Genomic DNA, 25,515 nt, shown 5'->3' on the forward strand with positions numbered 1-25,515 from the left:
TTTTTTTTTTTTACTTTTTTACTCGTGAGAATTCTCTGTATATGCGCGTGTATATGTGCTCACATGTATGTATGTATGTATGTATGTATGTGTATGTGTATGTGTACGTATGTGTGTATATGTATATAATGCATATGGATGTCCTTACTTTAGAAGTGTGTACGCTTTTTTTTTATTTCGTTTTCGGTTCCCTTTCTTTCTATATAGTTTTTTTCTCCCTCTCTATGTATTTCCCCATCTCTTTCTCTTACTCTTTTGTGAGTATGTATGCTTGTATCTGTATCGAAAGGCGGAATTAACGATAATAATTCTGTTGATGTCTTTTCACACTGTTTCATCCTTTATTTTCCAGTCACTGTTTCTCCACCTTTCTTTTTCTCTTCGCAATTTATAAACATCTTCCTTTCTTTCTTTCTTTCATAAACGAACTTTCTACTTCTCAATTTATTTCTTCTCCGTTTTTATTTCTGCTTTTTTTCTTTTTTTTTTTTTTTTCTCTCGTATTCACGATCACGGAGCCTGTACAATGTGGCGGAAATGAAGATTCTTCTTCCTCAGAGGTATGCACCGAAGGCATTCGCAATAACGATCCTCTCGATAGATCATCGAAGGATAGTTAATCAGGAATCGTCGTGAAACTATCGTGAAAACATTGCTCTCCTACGCGTATTCATCCTTAACAAACTTCTCTCTTTTTCGCACTCGAAAAGAGCAAAGTTGTCCATGAATTATTTCACGACGCTTGAAACAAAAAAGCGGACACCTTCACTCCTTGTGTCATTGTCGAAAGCGAAATACAATAACCTCGAGAAATCAAATCGACGACTGCCCGCGATCATCGAAGCGGACATCGGCGGCGACAAAATAATACATCCTCGAAAAGATAGAGCGGCGAATATTCTTTTTTTCTCTCTCTATCCTCATGGTTTCATGCAGTTCACGCTTGTCTCCCGTTATTCGAATGCGTAACAACTCATTCCCGTACCAACGGAAACCTCGCGTCGAATCGAGACGAGAAAGACATAAAACGAGGGTCGATCATCGTTGTGAAAAAGAAGAATCGACAAAAGATTTTGGGTATGGTGATGGAAGTGGCAACGAGGCTGTTACGCTCTTGCATCAGCGCAAGCTTTGTTCTTAAGGATTCTCCGCGAATTTCGATCCAAAGCCAATCGATCAGAGGCATGAGAAAGATGAGCCTCCATCAAATCCTGAATGGTTCGATCGATCATCTTTCCTCCAATCGTGGCTCCTCGATCAGGGCGATCTCTTCCGGAAAAATCGACGCGTTCACACGAACCGACCGATACTCCACGATACTACACTTTCCATCGAGGAAGAAACGCTGGGAATTCGCTTCTCATTCCCATTTATCCCTCCAATTTCCCGTTTCTCCCACTCGATAAATTTAGTCTCCCTTAAAAATATGTACAATATTCGATTGACAATTTACACATGATGCTTGCAGCTCGTTCCCCGCGCTCCCTCCTCATAATTCTCGTCTTCACGAGGAACGCTTTTTCTCTTCTATTGCGTGTTACAAAGGTGGTTTTGTTCAAAGTCAATCTCCCCACCCCATTTCGCGACAGTTAGTTTGACGTCGATAGATTTGCGCCAAGATTTCACACTATTCGTCATGCTTCCTCTTCTTCGTTTCTCTCGTATCTTCGTTGCTACCTTCGGCCGATTGTTCGAAGTCATTCTTCTTGCTATTTCTTCCGTTTCATCCCTTTCTTCTTCAAACACTATCCAAGTTAGTCACGCGTACACGCCGATGATGTCGCCTCTTCAACGTCTTATCCTTGGCGAAGAGTATCGCGGCGCGCGTTCCGCGACCTTTCGCGAAGTAGACCAAAAGGGTGGTGCGTAGATGCGTGTATGCGAACTGGATACCTCGTACGCTCAGATTGCTCTCTTCTCTTCTCCCCTGCCTCTTTTTCGCCCCTCGTGCGTCCCTCTCGTCCAGCATCCCTCGCACAATCTTTCTCCGCCGCTTCCTCTTCCTCGCCTTCAAATGCTCCCCCTCCACGTTCTTCCGCCGCCACCGCGCCACCTCTTTGTCTGCAAATAGCCCAAAGATACGGACATGAGAATTTGTTTGTCAAGATCCGTGTTGCTTTTTCACTACGCTTTTTTTTTTTTTCTTTTTTTTCATTTTCTTTTTATTTTATTCTATACGATAAACCTGTACTGTGCTAGTTTTGGCGCGTTGTGCTCGTGAAAAAAGTGAGAGATTTACATTCTACGGGATTTTGGTAAATAGTACGCGAAAAATCTAGTGTTCCATCATATTCGTTTTTTTCGGTTTTCGAAGCATTCAAAGCAGGGAATTTGAGATGAGAAAATGCTTGACGATTGTTTGGAATGAAGATATACTGGAATATAGAAAGGAGTTGTTCTTAAGTATGGATTGAGGATTTTTTTAATTTTTATTTTGAATCTTTTGCATTTTGAATTCACAAGAATAATGATAGGATGGAATAAATAATTCGAATTTTGATTAGATTTGATTTATAAATATTTTGAAAAATGAAAATAATATTCATATATATTGAATCTATACGAATAACCGGTTCATAAGATTTTTACTTTATTTAGCCTATTTAAATTTTATTCGTATTATTTTATTTGCAAAAATTCTACTAATAAGGAATACTTTAAATTATACTTTAATATGTACTTATATAATATATTGGAAAATAAAAACGAAATATACAAAAATATTTTTTATAATAACCTTAAAAGTAATATTAAATAATAACCGATAAAACACAGTAATTAATACAAATATTTTTACTTTTGAAATGTTTTCTTTTTATTTTATTTATTATATAATTAATGTATTGAATATATCTTTTCGAAATTTTCAAATACGTATTCTATCATATTTGTTCGATATGAACTTGTAAAATTATTATAAATTCAATGTAAAATTGAATAGATTTGAAGTAATGTAATATAATAATATAGCATAAATATAATATAATTACTGAAATATTATTTTTTTTTTTTGAGTAATATTCAAAAAACTTAGATTAGAATATGGAAATTGAAATTGATAAAAATTCGTACATATTTAACTTGATCCCATTCCTGCATAAGAATGATAATATTGAAAATTTTTTTGGAACTCGTTATCTTGAAATATTTGTTGGATGTGCTGTTCAGAGATATTTTCATAGAATTGTATTTTTTAATCAAGCTTTCGAGAACTTTTGTAAAAGTTTTTTCAAAAATTCTGAAAGCTAACATTATATGTCAAACTAGTGGGAAAAATTGAACATGGGTTTTGAATCTGCTTTGAATTTTTAAGTTTTTATTTCTGTTTTCACAAATAAGATTTTTGATGTTTTAAACGATATAAACGATAAACGAACTATACAGGAAATTATTATTTATTTGAAGTTTGAATAAAAATGGAATTTTAATGTAATTACATTAATGTAATGTAATTTTTTTTATATAAACTTATACAGATTATTAAAAATTTTGAAAAGTAAAATTTTTAATATTTTATTTGATTATCTTTTTTCATAGTTTTTGAATCACTTTTTTATAGTTTCATTATCGAATAATATATAATAAAAAATAATAAAAAAATTATATAATTTAAAAAAATTATTGAAAATTGTTTATTTTTTCATTTAATTATAATAATTTTTTAATACTCTTTCTAATATAATTTTTTCAAACTTAAAAAATTTGTTAATAATAAAGAAACATTAAGAAAAAACTAAGAGAAAAAAGATAATATTACATCATGTTGAATAGTATCTAAGAAAATAAATTTTCAATTCATTTTGAATAACAAGTAATCAGAAAAAACCAAAAAAGTTTAGAAACACAAATTTATATCTTATGAAATACAATCTATTTCGTAGAAATTTTTCATTTTAGAGTTTCCGTACTTATTTTATTATTTTCTTCTTTTTTTAAATTTTTTTTCTTAACAATCCAAAATTTAATAAAAATATTACTTTTTTTTTTTAAATCTTAAAGACTTTGATAATATATAAATAATTGAAAGGAAAACGAAAATTCTAATTTTATTTAAAATTTCTAAAATTAAATTTTTTTATAAATAAAAGAAAAGTTTTATTTTATTGATTAATAATAAATATTTATTTTTCATGATTTTGTAAAAAAATTTATATAATTTTAATTAATTTATTAATAATTTATATATTGTATATATTATAATGATTTTTTTCATCAAAAAGAAATATATTCAATAGTTATTTAATAGTTAGATTACGGATTTTTATATGATTAAAATACATTCAAATATTCAATTAATATGTAGAATATATTCATATAATATATATTATTATAATATATATATTCATATAATATACATATTCACATATATACATATATACACACACACATATATATATATTACTGAAAAGTTTATATATATTAAAATTTGAAAGAAATTATTAAAAATAATATTTTTGCAATAAAGAATCTTTTGTAAATACATAAAATTAACTGCTTATAATAATATTAATTGACATTAAAAATTACTTTAGGCAAAAAAAAATTTATAAATAGAATGTTAAAAATTAAAAATAAAGATGGTCATTTCAATGAAGTAAAAGTTCAAATATGAGATTTTCATCGTCGATTTTATTATTTTATAAATTATTATTTTTGATCGTAATAAATAAATTTAATAATTTTTTATATTCTTATTTGAAATATTTTATTATTTCTAAACTTTCATATTTTATAATATTTGAGAAATATTAATAATTATATATATGCATATACTTATATATTAATTTATATAATATATAATAATAATTTTCTTCAAATTTTCTATCATATTTAGTTGATATTGTTTATTTGAAAAAATAAATTTTCAAAAAAAGATCGTTCTACATCACAAAAAATATTTATATATATTGTATGATTTATTTTATTTAAATATATTATTTTATATTGTATTATTTTTTCAATATTATATTCCTATTTTTTTTATGAATAGTATAATATTTACATGTTAAATTAGCTGGAATTTTTCATTATAAAAAATTATAATCTGTTTATTATATGTTTGATTTGTTATTATACAAAATTATATTAAATATACAAAAAATGTAAAAGTTTTGATAAAATTTAAAAGTTTGATAAAATTAAAAAATTTTGAAAAAATTTATATATTATATTTATAAATATTTATATATTTATATATTATGTATGATAAAATTCACATATTATATATTATATTCACATATTATATATTTATACATTATATTCGCATATTTTATATAAATGATTTTTTATTACAAAAAATTCATTTATTACATATTTTTATATATATTTTACATAAATATTCATATAAAAATTCACAATCTATTAATAACTATTAATAACTAATTAAAGTGTTGTATGTATTTATATGTAAAGTTGAAAAGGTTAAGCTATAAATTTTACCTGCAATAAAATGCCTTTTTTTAATGTATATTTTTTTTCATCGCGAGAAAGAAATGTAATATGTAATATATTCTGTGAAGAAACATATTTTTTTTTATGTAATATATTGTTTTTATTTTTATACTACTCGATGTTGCCTCAAATATTATACATATTTCTTTCGCTCTTTTCACTCTTTTATCTGGTTCTTTATCACAAGATATGATTATGATGATTATGAACGCACCACGAGAAAAAAGGCGAGCATGTCCACCACTTTCTTTTACTTGGAGCAGTTAATTTTCCGCTTGCTTTTGATTATCTTTCTTTTTATTTTTTTTATCGCGTGTGTTATACTTTTTCTTTCTTATCTTTTATGTGTAAAATATTCTTTTTTTCAAGAATTGTGTAATTAATATTCGATAATAAGATATGGTTGCTATAATTAAATATACAGAATATTTTTGAAAAAATATTTTGGACAAGATAGCATAAAATTTAAAATGAAATGATAATAATTTGATAATTTTGTAAAATAATATAGAGACAATTGTGAATAAATTAAAAACTTCTGTTCACATTTTTTATTATAATAGATATTTAATTATAAGATATCCAAAAAAATATATTTTTATAAATATTTTAAATTTATATATTATTTATAATTATTTTTTGCTTAATTTGAAATAAGAAAAATATAAAATTTTGAAATAAACTTTTAATTTATTAATTTTATTAAAATTCGATTAATTTTACAATAATATTTCTAATTCATTATAGATTTATAATAGTAATGCTTAAATATAAGCATTTCATTTCTTAATGGAAAACCTTGAAATAAATTTAAAAAAAAAAACTTTATAATTCATATTCTTTCGTTAAATTATTTATACATTATTTACACTTATTTACACATTAAATTACTCATTACACATTACTCATTTTAATGAGCTTTAAGATATCTTTTTTTTGAATAGTTTTAATTTTAGAAAAGAAAAAGAAATATTTGCTACAAAAATATTAAGAAAATTATATAAACATTAATTCAACATTAATTCAACATGATCAAAAAAGAAATTAAATTTCTATTCAAATTTCTTCAAAAAATCAAAAAAAAAAAAAAAGAAATCAAAAAATCTTTCATTTACTAGAATAAATAATCCAATTAGCAAATAATTATATAATTTTTTAAAAACTAAAAAAAGAAATATGAAGTAATTAAATGATTACATATTAAGATAAAACATTAAATATTTATAAATCATTGCATAATTTCTTTTTAAATAAAAAGTATTTGTTGAAATTATTATAAAATAATATTCCATGAAATAATATAATATATCTATTTTTATTATAGAAAGTATTAAAAAAACAGTGTTAATCAGATTCGTTATTATATTGTTTATATTAGATTAATATTAGATTTTAAAATTTTTCATTTTTTATCATATGTAATTTTAAAAATTCAATTTAAAAAATATACAATCTACTTTATTTTTAATGATATTGGAATATTTAGTTTTTTTTTAACTTTCCAATAGTGTTTTCTTGTTAAATATAAACTTTTGTAAAACTTATCTGTATAATAATTATTAAATATATTATTTGAAGTACACAAGTTTACAAATTTACAAATTTATAGATTTATAAATATACTTTTACAAATAGAATAATCAAATGATTTGATGATTTTTCATAAAAATGAAAAATGATGATTTCATAAAAATTAGTTTTTTAAATAATATTAAAAGCTATCTTAAGCATTTTGCAAACAAGTTAAAAATATTAAAAAAAAAAATAAATTAGAAAATAGAACTTTAACTTAAATTAAAAATAAATTAATAAAATTATATAAATGGCGATCATTGAAATATATTAATGATTTTAAAATTTCTATAAGGATACAGATTTATATAATAAAAACACAAAAAAAACTTTTTGAACAATTCAATAAAGTCATTAAAAATCGAATATAAAGTAATTCGTATAGAAACATAATCATTTCGAAATTCATAAAAAGCGCATGGTATATCAATGGTTCACGATTATTATCCGAACGTTTCCATCAACAGAGGAAAATAGAAATGTAAAAATAGAAATTTCGAACATTTACGATCCACGTTGTATATGCGTTTGCAAAATGGCTCGTATTCAGAAGGTGTTGTTAAGGATGCTCTTTCAACTCGAGCTTTTAACGCTATTAAATTTAGAACGTGACTTTGATACGTTGGCCTACAAAAGTGAGAAAGGAAGAGAGAGAGAGAAAGAGAGAGAGAGAGAGAAGAAAAGAGAAGAGGAAAGAAAGAAAGAGAAAGAAGAAAAAAGAAGGAACGGTTTGGCTACCGGCACATTGTTACCAGCCGCATTCTGAATATAATTGGTGCTAAAAACACGAGTTGAAAGGGCATTTAAACCCTTGACAGCGTGTTCTGAATGCGGGCCAATATATAGTTTTAAAAACCGGTGCAAGGTTTTTTTTTGCATGGAGTGGAATATTTAAGAAATATGGATTGAGGTGTTTAGTGTGAGCGAGGAAATGTTGGTAAAGTTTTCTAAAGTAGTTTAATGAGCCGATTTTAATTATTTTTGAACATGAGCGGAAGATTAACGTACTCGTTTCATGCTATTTTGTTTTTTTTTTCTTTTTTCTTTTGCAAGAGATCTTCTGATTCTCTCGTTTTTTAGCGTTATGGATCCTTTATTTTTTTATCTAAATCAAGATTTTCTAATGTTTTTCGAGACATGATTTTCTTTTGTAATAATTAAATAAATGAATCTTCTCATGTATATTCGATATAGTAAAATTAATATGATTTTATTTTTAAAGGTGCACATGAGAATATTAGAATATAACAAAATATTAAAAACGTCGTGAGAAATATAAAATATATAATATATAATGTATTATCATGATGGCTTTTTAATATTTTTTTCAGTATTTATCGTAATAAAATCATTTTTATTTTTTGTAAATGCTGAAAATTTTTATAAAATTATTTATATAAGTAAATATAATTATGACAATCTTTTTGTGATTCTGATGCACAGATTGGGAATCATTGATTTAAACAAATAATTTTTTTTTAAAACTAATTATTATCAATTATAAAAAATTATTAGTTAAATAAAAATTTATTTCTTTAATAGTTTTATTATTTTTCCTTCTTCATAATTTAATCGAAACATATAAAACTAAGAAATATTTTTAATTTTATATAAAAGTTCAAATACTCAAAGTTATAACTATAAAATGATAAAAATATTTAAAATTATTAAAGTTTTCTTAGAATACAATAAAATTTGCTACAAGAAACTTAAAAAATTGAATGACATTTTAGAGATGTTATTTTAAAGCAAGGAATCAAAATATTGAAAAATTCCAAATAAATAAAAAATAAATGATATATTGTATACCTAAAGATTGTCCATCATTTCGGAAAGGGTCAGCCTGGAGGTGGACATTGTGACGCCACTGTCGCTGCTGCTTTGCACGCTGCTGTGATCATCGGTGTCCGATTGATTGCTTGTATAACCGATTACATCTACTTCATCTGCAATCATAAAACAAAGAAAATATATAAATAAACGTCAATTTTTAAAAATTGAGAAAAAAATTTTATTAATATAAAATCCATCTGAAACAAACTTTGATTTCTTTTTCATTTTAAAAAACTAGAAATAATATAAATAACAAAATTATTATTTGTTAAAAATAATTAACTTCATTATAATATTCTATAATTTTATAATATATATATATAAAATCATTATATATATATCATCATAAAAAAAAATAAGAAATATTCTAATGTATATTTATATGTAATAATATTCTAATGTTCATTCAATATTTAAAATTTAAAACTTAAATAAAATGCAAATTTCAAAATTCAAAATCTATTCAAAACCTAGAATCCAAAATCCGAAACTAAAAACTATTACTCAAAATTATTATTCAAAAATAATCAATATAAAATCAATAATTCAAAACCTGATATCCAGAACTTCCGAAATTTCAGAAAATCCAGAAATTCAGAAAATCCAGAAAATCCGAAATTTAAATTCGAAAATTCAAAATCGATAATTAGAATTTAAAATCAAAATTCAAAACATAAAACTAGAATCCAGAATTCAGAATATCTACTTGAAATCTAAAATCCAGAATCCAAAACTAAAAATCTACAATAAAACATTCAAAACATTCAATATCTTAAATTCAAAATTTAAAATTTAAAATTTAAAAACTAAAATAAAACTCAAAACATTAAATTCAGAAGATACAATTCAAAATTCATTTTTATATTTTATTTCAATAATAAACATTTCCTGCCATTTCTATTTTTGTCTGTTTGTTTATTTTTCTATCTTTGTCTTTTGTTTTTGTCTTTTAATATTAATCTTTTAATTCAATATTTATATTATACAATGATAAATTTTCATGTATCAAAAATTGTTTGCTATATTTCCCATTTTCACTATTGGCTTTGACAGAAAATGATTGATCGCTTCAATCTTACCAATCAACGACCAAACCATTAAATAGCGATTAGAGCTGTCAAAAGCACAAAAACAGACTTTCCCAATTTGATTCTTTCAATAGCATTAGACACTTAACGATTCGAACGATCGGATAATTTCCAGACATTCACGTCGAATACAATTGAATTGAGCTCTTGTCATACACGGTAATAGGAAGCCAGACCGTCGTTAGATAATTTAAAAAACGCAGGTGTGCGGGACGTGGCCGTAGTAAATTGTAGACGCGATCGGACAGCTGTGGCTCGTAAATATAAAAGCGCGCTGCAACAATTCCCGCGATTTTGGGGATGTCCGCGCGAATTCCGTCAAAATCGATATACACAAGCGGGACTAACACGTTTTCGGAAATATTGGCCGGCGCTAGTGATGAGATCAAGTTCAATAAAGGCTTAATTAAATCTGAATCAAATCAAATAAATCTGAATCAAATTCGATAATTGTTTATAAAAAACTATTATCTTTCGATTTTGATAATTTTTTTGTTTTTAATATTGTCAAAATCATTAGTTTAAATAATGTTGTGAAGATTTTATTTAACAATCGTTGCTCATTAAAAAATTAATAACAAAAATATTTCTTTAACAAAAAAAACAATATAAATTGAGATAGGATAAATTAATTTTAATTAGATTTATTGCTACAGATAATTGATGGCCAAATTAAAAAAATTAATCCAAATTTGCAATTATTATTTAATGCAAATCATTAAATTGACTAACAATTAAATGTTTTTTTATTTAATTTTATTTTGAATTTTAAAATTAATTTTAAAATTAACATAAAATAATTAATATTATATCAAATTATTAATATTTATATATTAATAACAATTAATTAATATAATATCAAATTTATTTAATTTTCATAGTTTATATTGTTATAATGTATACATATTAATAATTGTTTAATAAACAAGAGCCTAATCTAATCTAATTTAAATTGTTTTTGTTAATAAATATATTTTTAGTAAATAATGTTAAGTAAAACTTTTATAACATTATTCAGTGTAATAATTTTAATAATATATTAAAAAATCGTTGAAATTGGAAGATGATTTGTAAATATTTATCTTAAATTCAATGTAAAAGATTATATCATAAATATTATTTGAAGAAATAGATTATACTATTAAAAGAAAAGTAATAAATTCATTTATCAATTTGTTATGTCAAAGTATTTAAAAATTTGCATTTTAATTAATTTAAAAATATTAATAAATCATTCTAAATTTATTCACTTTTTTATAAATTTTTGTAATGCATCTAAGTATATGTAAATTAAGGAGTATATAAGAGAAAGCTATGCTACAAGATGAATTAGAAAATGAGTTTTTTATTAATTTTTGCATCTATTAATATTTAATTATAGTAATTCTTTAATTTATAATTACATAGAAAAATTCCTATACTTTTATGTAATTTACTAATTATGTAAATGATTTTCTTTTGTATTTTAATTGGTATATAAGAGAGAGTTATCTTACTTGGAATTTTTCTTTAATGTTTATAATTATTAAATAATATTTTGTAAAGAATGATGAAAAAAAATTGAAGAATATAATATCTATTGCTATTTATTCCATTTATACTGTGTAATATTTATAAGAATTATTTATATTTATAAATAATTTTTATGAAAATTAAGATTAAAAGATTAAACAAAGCTTTATTTTTAAATAAGAACAAGAAACAAAATATTCTTGTTTAATTCAATTATTTATTTATTTAGTGTTAATACATTATGAATCAATTGATATAATATTTAAATGATACGTAATAAGTCATACATGAACAAAACTAAAATAATTAATTTAAATAATGAATTATAAATAAATTTTTGAACTTAATGCAATTCTAAATAATAATGAAATATAAATGAAATATGATTCATGATTATTTCAAATTTATATATTAAATATATATATATATATATATATATATATATATTGTATATATTATTTATATAAATAATATTATTTATATATTATATATATTATTTATATATTATTTCAAATTTATATTTATATTTTTTTAAATTATATAATTCATATAAATTAGATTAATGTTTTTTAATTCTAAAATTTTATTCTTTATACTTAGTTTATCAAATTTTATTTTATTAAATTTTAAAGAATAGATTTGTTCTATTTTAAAAATAATTATTATTTAAAAATAAATAATTAAATATCATTTACTAAAGAATTTTCAATTTATTAAAATATATAACTATTTTAAAATATAAACTGAATGATCTATAAATAACAATTGTGTTTCACATTAAATTGTATATGAATTATTTATTTTTTTAATGTTTTTCTGAAATGAATTTAATTTTTTATAATATGTCATACAAGTTTTTGTAGACAAATTTCGAATCTCAGAATGAGTACTTATGAATCGATATATTTAATCATTTGTTAGGATAAATTAAATTACACATGAAAATTACAATATGTTAAAATTACTTTTAAAGACAATCAAGATTAATTTTAATAAATAAAAAATAGTTAAATTTTTTAACATAACCAACCAATATTTGACTTTATTTAACTTTATTTCTTCCATTTTTATAAGTATTCATATTTTTGTAAATATAAGATTTAAACATATTGAAGTATATGTTCACTCAAAAATCTTAGAACATTTTTTATTTTTGATAAAATTTCATAAATGATTAATATTGTATATGTTTTTCTTTTCTTTTTTAATTTATTAATATATCTTATACTTTTTTTATATCAAATAAAAAACTATTATTATAAATAAAATAATATTTTCAAATTTTTTAAAAACTATTTTTCAAATTTAAAATCAGTGTATCTGAATATTTAGTTTATTTCTGAAATAGATTCATTCAACTCAGATTTGAGTTTACTTGAAAATATCATTTCTTTTTTCGAAATACTCATAAAAGATGTTTAAATTTGTCTGTAAACGATTAAACATATTTGCGACAGATTTCATCCCATCATTAGCCAGTACAAGATTTTCCTATACGTGTATGTTCAATAATTCTGTTCCCGAAATGCCAGCCAATTTTCGTATTTTACCATTTCGTGAAAGTCCTCTCATCGGATATGCACGCGCGTTCTATCTCCTGCCGCACCACCTCTTGCGAATTTTCGTTGATTCTATGTAATCCTTGCCTGTAGCACACGTTATCCATTCTCTGTATTGGTATAATGGAAGAAAAATATGACGGAGAGGAAGGAGGAATTTTCTTTGGTTTTCTGATTCTAATCGAACTGGACACACTTAGGAGGTTTGTTTAATTAAAGAATATAGAGGTAAAATAATAAAAGTTTAAGAGAAAAGATAAGAAAATGAATGTGTTGTATAAATGTTGAAATTAGAATATAAGATTTGCAAAATTTTCTTTGAAATTGATATGTTTATAAGAATAGAATAAAATAAGAAATAAAGAAAATTTTTTTTTTTCATTTATGGCTTCTAATAATGAATGAAATTTATTTCTATAATGATAAATTTTAATTTCATTAAAAAATTCATTGATCTGCCGCAAATTACTTAAAAATTATTATTTTCATTGTTTTGATTAATTTTTTTTTCAATTAAATAATTTATAGTAATTTTTATTTTTAGTAAATAATTGATAAGTACTTGGATAAAGAAATGTAATTTAAATTTATATTAAAGAACAGATTAAAGAAAATTATCATTTTATACATATTTTTAATTTTTTATATTTATATTAAAAAATCATTCTTTATATTTATTTTAAAATAAATTTAAACTAATAAATTTATAATATATGATTATAAAAAAAATATAATTGATAATATAATTAAAATAATTAAAATTGATAATATAATTAAAAAAATAATTAATATAATTAATAATTAAAAAAAATTTTAAATCATAAAATTAAAACATGCTTAAAAAATAAGAAATTAAAATTTTAAAATTTTTTCAGAATCAAATATATTTCAAAAATATATTTTGTAAAAATTATCTTTTGTATGCGTAATATAGAAAATTAAAGTTTTTTCAAAAAAACTTTATTTATATTTTTTTTAAAAAATAATCGCATTAATTTCACCTTTTTATTTTATTCTATTTATATCTATCTATATCGAATTATTCGGATTCTTGCTTATTTTAAATGAAATTCCTATCAAAATAAATTTTTGATAATATTTTAGCTACATATTTAATTTTCTTGAAACTTAAATTATAAACAATGATATATTGAGATTGAAATCATTATTCAAAATAATTATTTTTTAAATGTGAAAATAAAAAAATTTCAAAATTGTAAAAATATGTTCATAAAGATTTGAAACTTAAATTACAATTACGAATAATTTATTATAAAAATAAAAATTTATATTTATATTATTATTTCAAAATTTTATGAAACTCATTTAAAGATTATGAAGAGTTACTAAGTCATATTACTAATATTGAAATTCATTTGAAAAAGGAGTTATTATATTTGATATATAAATTATTCAAAAGTCAAAGAAACCTTCAATCAAGATTTTATTATTACCATTCATTCATTAAAAATTAACAAGAATTATTCATCTGACTGGAACTCAAAATTGTTTGAATCAATAAAGTATTCGAGATATTTCGTTCCTGTTAAGACCATTAAAAATCAAGAATCAAATCATTTCATTGATACTCAAGTTTATTTGAAAATTAGAAAAGATTATCAAAGACATGTGACAATTCAAATTTATTTGATGATTGTCATTAAAGATATAATCTTCAAAATCGTATTATACATAACATTCAAGATTATTTAAAAATCAAAAAAATCTTATTAAATTATTAAAATCTTATTATATTAGACAATAATAAATAAAAGAAAATTATTCAAATCGTATTACAAATCATCATAAAATGTTTCATCATCGAAGCATCATAAACCAAAATCACAAAATCAGCAATTGCCTCATCGCGAATTAGCTCGATATCTTTTTAACCGCCATATTTCACATTCGAAAAAAACCACCATGAACCAGTATTTCGTGAAATTTTTCTTCAAGGGATGATCAATTTATTGTCGAATCACCTTATGGTGTTATCCGAAAATACCCTCGGCAATAACCATAAACCATTTCGCGGGTAACTTTCTCCTCCCTGTTCGAAATAAGGGACTGCCAGAGATAACGATTCTACACAAGCAAGAGGGCGATTTCTGTCCTAAAAAATCCGTCGATCCTTTATGGCTCGTCTCCTTGACCTATAGCAACAACTTTCCTCGGTCGTTGAACAGGAAACGCGAGGCACGAGGAATTTTATGAATCGTAACTCGCGACGAGCAAGTGGGAGTCGCATCAAAGTCTCGTTAAACTAGTTTGACGCGAATTGACCGATCCTTGACCTCTCTTTCTCTCTTTTCCTCCCTCTTTCTCGTGCATCGAAGTCGTTTGCCGAATTCTACGACGTGAGCGTGCAACATGCGAAACTTTTTATCGTTTTTCGTATATTGTATGTTAGATTGTGTAAGTATACTGTGTAAGTGTAAATCGTCACCGAAAATATTAGACACTATTGGAAAAAGTGTCTATATATATATATAGATAAATAACTTGAAATTGCTTTTGGAGAATGAACGAGTCGATTAGGGATTTTGATTTGATGTTGATACTTGAAGCAATATTATTAATCAATTAAATTAATATATTTGATGGAATTATTTAAGATACAAAATGTCCCAAGATTTTCTGTAAACTTCGTTAGCGGATCCTACATCAAAAAATAATGTAATGTAAAAAATGCACAAAATTTTTTTATTGATACTATTAGCTAAGTTTAAATATAATTTAACTATATTATTATATTTGTAAAAAAAATAATAATTTGAATGTTTAAAAAAAATTAAATTAATAGATTATTAGAAAAATAAATAAATAAATAAATATATAATTATTAGGGTAGTAATAATTAGTTACATGGTATTAATATTATAAATCAATTATCATAATATTAAATTAACAAAATATGAAATTGTTGTAAATATTGTAGACATATGTATTATAAACATATTTTCATTTCATTGTAATTTTATTTAATATCTTCTAGTCGTATACATATATTATTTATAAAATAAAAGAAACTAACTTTATGATAATTTATTATTATATAGTAAAGTAAATAGAAAATATATCAACAATAAATAAAATATGCAATAAATATATCAACAAATAAATTTAAAATTATGCATTTTATTTTGTTTTTATTATCATGTTTTTCAACTTTTTTATATTTTTAATATAATATTTTTAATTTTTTATGTATTTCTTGTTATACGATATTTTAATCTTATTTTCCTTCAAGAACCTATTATAAAATTCTTTATAAATGTTTATAGTAAAACATTTATATATATATATATTATTACATATGGCTCATTCTATATAATATGATATAATTAAATATTATTATATTATTATTATATAAATACATTTATCACAAATATGATATATTTATATTCGTTAGACCATCAGAAAAAAATATGTTTCTATAATTACTAATTAAAATTATTTTTTAATTAATAATTACTAATTAACAACAATAAATAATATTTTTTTTTAAATGTAGTTCAGAAATGATTAAAGATTAATTTTCGTGAATTTTCAATTTTTTGTTAAAAAAATTATATATTTCATTGTATCATCAGAAAAATTTTTCTCATAATGAATCTGATTAAGAAAGAGTTAAATATTGACGAGTTTCATGTTCGTGAAATAAGATATTATTCTCATATCGTACACGTTTATGCGTGCACAGAAAATAGGATTAAAATAGTGCAAGACCTCTAACTTGTTATTTTAATATATGTATACTTTTCATTATGTTTGTAAAGTTACTTTAATTATGTATCTTACTGGCGAATCAAATGAAAAGTAAATTAAAATGAAATGTGAATAAAAAATAGAACAAGCGAACAAACGAAATCTGATTTCAGTCAAATTACAAATGAAAAAAATTATATGTTATGTTAATTCGAAAAATAAGGTTGAGTCATGCAATGCGAATACGATAAGAAAATTAAAGCAAAATTATAATATATATTTTTAGATCATGCAGAAAAGATATGTCATTTTTATATTTTAATATATTATCTTAATAATTATTAGATTGTATGTATAAATAATTTTTTTTTAAATGAACAATTATGTGATCAAGAAAAAAATTTCAAAGATTTAAATATATAATATTTTTTTTTGTTATTTTATTCATACTTTGATCCCATAATTTTATAAAAAATAAAAAAAATGTATATAATAAATTATTTGTTTATAATTATGATATTTTTATGATATTTTTTTATTGTAATTTCTCTTTGTTAAAACAATATTATATTTTTCTTTTCTTTATAACATTTATATTTTTATTAATTGATTATAAATTTTTTTAAGTTTTTAGTAGTAAAAAAATTATGTTAAGATGATATTTATATATTATTTTTAATATTAATTCAGATAATTTTCAATTATCTTTTTTGAAATTTTGTACTAATTATTTATTAATTATTTATTAATTCAAGAAATTTTAATTTATAAAATTTATGAATCAAAATTTAATGTTTAAATTCGTCAAATTTAAATCCGAAAATTCATAAACTTTCTGCAAGCCAAATTTTTATTACTAAACTTATAAGATACAAATCTAGTTTAAAAAATCACAGAAATCAAAATTTATTAAAATTTTAGATTTTGACAAATAATAATTAAAAAAAAAAGAAAAAATAAATAATATTTTGAATTTCAAGAGTTTTGAATCACGAAAATAATAAAAAATTTCGAGTCTAAAAAATAAGATTTTTTTAAATTTCAAAGATTTTGAAATTTGAATTTTTCATGTCTAATAAAATTCACATACCATATGTAAAAATCACAAAAATCATATTAAAATATTTAATAATTTCTTTTCAATGAAAATAATTTGATCGAACAAAATTTCACATTAATATTCCTATATTATAATATATATAATATTCCTAATATTAAAACTCATATAAAAATCTCGTTTAAGTAACGATTCTTGACGATCCGTATCAATGCGAGACAATATCCTCCATTCACGCTTCACAATACATTTCCATCTGGAAAAAATGTAACTCACCACGAATCTTAACCAATAACCTAATTACCAACGCTCATTTTCTAGAGCAGTGAAACGTTTTATGGCTCGAGCCGTAAGCGTAATTAAACTCGTATAAAAACCGCTACTCTTTACGATGTCGCATCGGTATATTTTATAAGATGTCTACTGTCTCGCATAAATTATCTGTAACATAATTAACAGCATCTCCTGTATGGATTACGTGATATGGAGATTAAGTTCGTACATAATTGTGTAATTAATATTATAGAAACGCACATACATGCATATTGATATATGTCGCGATGTATGGTCATGATGATAGTGAGGAACTCGAGTGTTGAAATAGAGAAATATTCTTGATGTAGAATATCTCTGAAAATTTTCGATTCAACAAAGATTTTAAAAAAAGATTTTAAAAACACTCGGTATATATTGACTTAATCATTCTATAAATTTTCTTATTTGTTTTCCAATTAATTATAATATTAATAACATTTATAATATAAAATATAATAATATTTTTTGCTAAAAATGATTGATTCTTAGAGTCTATAAAATTTTAAATGAATTATCATAATATATTTTGATATAATAAAATCAATTAGATAGAAATTTTTGATTTTTAAAAATAGAGTTCTATATAAAAAAATTTGATTTATTTTTAAATTAAAAATCATCTCTTTTTTAGATTTATCATGATTTCGAAAATACATTATATGTATATGTGTACTATTACTATATAAATTATAATATAATAATAGAAACAATTACTTCTAACTTTTTCATCTATTTTTTAATTAATTAATTAATTAAGACATTGTTGATCCTTACAGTTTATAAATTTTCTATTAGACTACTAAAGTATTAGACTATTTAATATCTGAACGAAATAGATTGTGTCGAAGTATAATTATATTCAATAAATTTTGAAACTTGATTTTCTCACAAATTCATATGAGTTTTTTCAAAAGCTTGAAAAAATTTGATTTTATATTTTCGATTTATTTTTAAATCAATTTTATCATGATTTTATATTTCGATTTATTTTTAAATCAATTTTGAATTCATCAATACAATTTCGAAATCATCCTGTATATATTATAACTGCACCCAAAGCGATTCTTGATCTCATTGCGCGCATGCGCGCTTGCATGGAAATAGTCGATATTGAACTTGGCGATCAGTGTCACGATGAACGACCCTTAAGGCGATATACGTCATCGTTTGAACGCCATCGAGCCGTTCTCTCGATGTCCGTAAAATATAACTACGCGTTGTGCTTTGTGTGTATGTGTATGTGTGTTATATTTGATATGTTATGTACATGGAATGGATGTAGAAAGATAGAAAGATGAATTGGAGAGAAAATAAAAGATCATTAAGAAAAATAAGAATAGTACAATACTAATGATAGTATAGTAGGAAGAAAATTCTCAAGTTGAACAATATATAATTCAACTTCATAATATGAATCGGTTTGATTAGGATTATATGAAATTAATGAGATAAAAAAAAATAATATAATAAATTAATAAAATGATATTTCAAATATATATAAATTTAATATTGTTTATATAAATAAATTGAGGAACTTAAATAAAATAGGCATGGATTGTGTATCAATTTTGGTTTTTTTATGTCATTATTTCGTTTGTTCATTCCATTATTTCTTAATATATATATATAATATATATATATAATGTATGATGTATTTTTCATTGAATAGATTCGTGTCAATTAAAAAAAAAATTTGATTCTTAAAAACATAAAATTTCCTTCAATTTATTTTTTTTTCTAATCTTATTTAATTTATAATTCAGATAATTGAAAATGTAATATGTAACCTCAAAATTCGAATTTGCATGGATAAAGAAAAAACTTATGATATAATTAATTATATGATATCTTATAATTAATCATGTGATTCTTTAAATGTTCAAATTGTTCGTGTGAATAAATTATGATTAATCTATACAAATTATTTCTTTATTATTAGATTTATTATTAGATAAAATCATAGATAATAATATTAAAAAATTTACTTACAAATTACTAGTTAATAATATTCATGAATTTTTTTTAAAAAACAATAATAAGATTATGAATGCATTTTATAAATTACAAGTTCTCTTATATAATAATCTATTTAATTAATATAATAATAATATTAATAAATTAACAAATTACAAATTAGCAAATTACAAATTATAAACTTTTCTTTTATAATTTTATATAATATAAAATAAATAATCAAATCTTTTATAATAAAAAAAAAATTTTGTCCAGTAATAATATAATTTAGAAATTATAACTTGTCGACTAACTAAAATGATTAAATTATTGCGCAAGATAATAATTTAGATAAATCTTATAAATAAGAAAAGGTTGATTCATTTTAAGATCAATAACAATTAATTATAATAATAATAATAACTTTAATTTTGTTTTTCAATGAACAAGATATATCGAATTCATTAAATTAAATTCGAACTGAACTAAATATTATTTTCAATATTAATTTTAATTAACTAAATATAAATATTATTTTTAAGACTATTGAAATACTGAAAAATATTGAAAGTCTAAAGAATTCGAATTAAGAATTCGATCACTTTATTTATAATAACTAAGAACAGATAAAAAATGCAACAATTCAATTTCCTATAATTTTGTGATAATAATAATAATTTATCTGGATAATTTCAAGTAGCAAAATATGTGTTATCTATAAGATACATGTACTTATGTACGAGTCAATACAATCAAAAGAATCTACATGATGAAAAATAAAAAGAAACGAGATAAAAGAAAACAGAAAATATGTGATAACAGAATTGAAAGAGAAAGAAAAATTTAAAGAACCAACTGAAAAAAAAATGAAAGAAAAAGTTCAGGATCGGAACAGAAAAATTAGAGGAAAAATATCGAACGAACCGAGAGAAACGTATTATGCTCATACTCATATAAGGGAGAAATGCAATAGAACGTGACAAAAAAACAGCCAAAGAAAAGAATGAAAAAATACAAGAGGAGAAGAAATAAACAAGACGAAGGAAGGATTGATTGGGATAAAGAGAAAGACATATAAAAACAAATAGAAAGAGAGAATGAGGAGAAAAAAAATGTTCACGATGGCTTATGCTTAGTCTCGCATATACAACAATTCACAAAAGTATTTGAACGTTTTTTTATAGAGAAATTAATTCGAAAATTTTTATTTTCATAAAAATACGTTTAGCATGAAAAAAATAGCAATAGCAGTATGTAATGGGTTATAATTATGTGGATAAATATTTTTTCAAAAATTTTTTTGAAGAGTGAAATCTATTCTGAATCTATTCTGAAAGTTTTTATTTTGAATATTGTTTCACATTTTGAATATAATTTTGTCTGAAAATATTTTTTTACAACAAAGTAATAATATATTAAAATTTGCAATATTTAAAGTTTTCTATTTCATATCTTTACTATATTCTGATAAAGAAGAAAAACAATAGAAATTTAAAATTATGTTAAATTAATTATAAAAATTTAAGCTAAGTATAAATTATAAAAATTAAGCAATAAAAATAGAATACAATTTTAAGGCACAAAAATAAATAATTTCGAATGGTCGAAATTTTGTTTTATGAAAATTTGTTTATAAATATATTTTATAAATATCTCACGGCCTAATTTTGTGAAACATGATCTTGTATAATTTTGATATTCATGTCTTTTAACAACTAAAATACTTTCGGAACCACTTTTCAAATGCACATTTTTATCGTTAACAATTTTATTTACAGTGAGTTCGAATATTTTCGTAAACCATTGTACATACATATACATCCATCGTTGCATTCGGTCACGTCATCTCGTTTGTATAAATTATCAGAAAGATTTTATCACTGTGCAGGCTTTATGACTATGCCAGTCGGTGTTGTGAATGAAATAAGAGTATATTTCATTGGCTGTTTCGCCTCCTTAGCGTAACGTATAGCTGCGAGCATGCTAGTATGCCTGCTAGTACCAATAAGAAGTGTTTTGTCGACGAAACAAGCTGCCGGTTGGTGCTTTCGCGTTCTTGCACACGTGGCTTTCTATTCCGTCTTCCTCCGTTTTTCTCTTAGGACTCACAAAGTCGTTAGGTTTCGAGGGAAAGGCGATTTGGCATCAACCAATCATCTTTCTGAAGTAGTTTGTCAATTTTCTAAAGGACAACTCGAGAAAATTTGTTGTTGCTATGTACGACGTGGATTATGATGTGAAATACTTTGTAATTAAATGTATTGCGAAAATTATGAGTGAATGAAAGATATATAGGTTGGAGGAATGAAAAAGTTACTAAAAAAAATTTTTAGAATTAAAATGTTATAAAAAATTTTATTGGAATTTGGCAATGCATTTTTGTGAAATTATTTTTATTGTTGGTATGTAACTATATTAGATTTTTTTCTATTTATTGTATACAATAATATAATAAATATAATAAATGTTATAAGGAATTTGGTTGGAATTTAACAATATATAATTTTTGTTATTTTTATTATTATAAATAACTGAATATAACTATGATATTAGATTTTTTCTTCCTTCCTTTATACGTTATATACACTACAGAAATAGTAAGAGTAAAAATTATTAAAAAAATTTTTAAATGTTTAAAGTATTTATAAGTAAATGTATAAAATATTATAGCAATTTGCTTAGAATTTAGTTATGTTATTGCGAGAGATAATTATAAGAGTTTTAATAGATTATGAATATAATATTAGATTTTTTATTCAAACTATTTTATTGATATATAATTTAAAAATAGTGAATTTAATAATGTGTCTGTAAAATTTAAAAAAATAAAATATTTAAAACAAAATATTCATAAAATTTTTAAATTTTAATGTTTTCTATAATCTGATCTAATTGATCAGATTATTTAGGATTTTGTAACTTCAATAAAAAATCAAAAAATATGTAGTTTATAATATAATATATTATATTATATTATAATATAAAATGTATTAACAATTTTTTAATTTTTAATTTAACTGTTTTGAATATTCTTAATATAAGGAATTTTAATAAAATTTTTAATAAATTTTTAATAAATTTTCAATAAATATTAAGAAGAATTAAAATAGAATCGAAAATCAATTTTTTTGAAATAAAGAATAATTTTCTATTTACAAGTTCTAATTAATTTATTTAATAAAAATCTAATTAATTTATTAAATAATTAAATTTCACTTCGTATTTAAAAGTATCGTAATTTTGTATTTACATGTCGAATCAAATTTTATTCTGGGTTAATTGCGAAGATAATCCAGGATAGAACTTCTGCAACGTTCGAGTGCTCGTTGAACCAAATTGGTTGTTCGCGTTGTTATTGACGTACCTGTCATCCTCAGTGTGAATTTGAAGCAACTCTTATCGCGACATCTTTTCGAGTTAGAAGTATTTAATACGTGAACTGTTTGAAATAAAATAAAAAAGAAAATTCTGAAATCTAATTGAATTCTATATCATAATTCAATTACGATATTGAATGAATTTCATTATTTTATTCTAGAAAAGATTATTTTGATAATCATTTTTTTTTAACTTAATATCTTTAAGTTGTTAACTTTATCTAAAAATTTCAAAACTGATATATATGTTCAATTTTATTCAAATTAAAATTATTGATAAAAAAATTGTTTTATATATAACTCATTACCTTCTATGTATTTATAAATTTTCAATTAAAAGAACTTTTTATTTTTTAGTTTTTTAATTTTTTAAACAAATTCTTTATTTTTAATGAAAATTTATAAGTATATATAATATGATATATATTATATTTATATATATAATATATATATTATACATATATAAAAACATAAAATCAATATTCAAATTTTCAATGCATTTTTAAATATAATAAATAAATTAACAAATAAAATAAAATAAAAAAAAATGTTTTTTAAATTACAAAATATTCAAAATTTATTACTGTTGTGAAAAAATTTTCAAGCGAAATTTTTCAAATTTCAATTACCTTGAAAAAAGTATCGAAATTTTGATAATTCATTTTGATAATTCTTATAAATATTTTCCATTGACGAAAAAATTTCTCTCTCTCTATATATATAGTCCATTGTAAGTGTTTATATACATATAAATTTTCATTAAAATTATAATTATAATTTTTGGATTAAAATTTTCTCATAACATAATAAAAAAACATTTGTCTTTTACCGTATTATTCAAAAATTGTGTTAGTTTCACTATTTACTTTCAATTCGCGATCTTATAAGAAATTTCTTTAGATATAGATATAGATAGAGCTGTTTCACACGACTTGCACAAAGTCGAGATACTGGTTTTTAAACTCGACCGCGATTTTACTTATAAATTGCTGATTTACACGACCGCGATAATACCATTACGACTGCGGCTTTCCTCGACGAGCTTTTTGCCAATGGTTGCCGCAATCCGCAGCTTGGCTAAAAGGCGTTTTTCTCACGAAAACATGGCTCCTTTTTGCGTTTTCGCCGTGACGGTTTAAACGATACATTCTCATTTCTAGAAAACGCAAGAAATTCTTGTTCGTGAACAGATTAAGGGATGTTTTTCAACGATGCTCGAGAGAAAAAAACGGAATGGGACGGAAGCGAATGGATATTTTAATTTCGAGTGAATATCAATCAAAGTATTCTATTCGTTTAAAAAGTGAGAACTTTGTTGCTGTAAAATTTTTCAGATTTTAAAATTTGAAAGTATATTGTTAAGAAATAGAAGAAGAATTCTAGCATCATTGTAGAATTTAAATTTTTCATTGTAGATTATAAAATTTATGTACAATTAATTTATTAATATATTTATATAATTTATATAAATTCATATAAATTATACTTATCATAAGAAGAAATATTATATTATATGTAATTATACTTATATAAATAATTGTTAACATAATTGTTAAATTTATATATAATATTGATATAAATTTATTAAAAAATTTTGATTATTATATAACTAAAAAAATGTTTAGTTCAATTGAAAATTGGCCAATTTCAAGTATATAGACAATAAAATCTCTCCTTATTTGTACTTAAATTAAATGAAATAAATTATGAAATCTTGTATTAGAAAGTACTGAAAATTATTGATATTTCATTTTATATATTTTATTTTATAAAATAATATACATATAATGATATAAAATATTTTATTATTTTATAAATTTTATTTATTTTATTATTTCTTTATTACATTTTTATTTATCCATATATATAATGATTCAGCGACACTATTCTTTATTTAATAATCCAGAATGAAAGAACAATTAATTAATTAATATTATTTAATACTTATTGAATGTGTAATTCTAATTAGAATTAATATTTTAAATTTAATTTAATTTAATTTTCTTCAAAAGTGAGTCTAATTAATTTGTAACTTACTAATATTATTTATTACTTACTAATACTACTATAGTATAATTAAATGCTTAGTA

General features: G+C 22.1%; 1 protein-coding gene across 9 annotated transcripts in view; it reads right to left on the reverse strand.

Moving 5' to 3' along the window:
- Window positions 1-180: 180 nt before the first annotated feature.
- The window catches only part of LOC122713983 (max dimerization protein 1-like), a 408,946-nt gene continuing 383,611 nt past the window's right edge, over window positions 181-25,515 (reverse strand). For all 9 annotated transcript variants that reach the window (XM_043934889.1, XM_043934891.1, XM_043934895.1 and 6 more), the window contains 2 exons: window positions 8,833-8,969; window positions 181-2,061 (listed from right to left, as the gene is read on the reverse strand). In XM_043934889.1, the coding sequence (XP_043790824.1) occupies window positions 8,833-8,969 (137 nt within the window). In that variant the 3' untranslated portion in view covers window positions 181-2,061. The remainder of the gene's footprint in view (window positions 2,062-8,832; window positions 8,970-25,515) is intronic.

The sequence above is a fragment of the Apis laboriosa genome, unplaced genomic scaffold (genome assembly GCF_014066325.1).
Source record: "Apis laboriosa isolate Shangri-la unplaced genomic scaffold, ASM1406632v1 scaffold26_cov146, whole genome shotgun sequence".
Lineage (NCBI taxonomy): Eukaryota > Metazoa > Arthropoda > Insecta > Hymenoptera > Apidae > Apis > Apis laboriosa.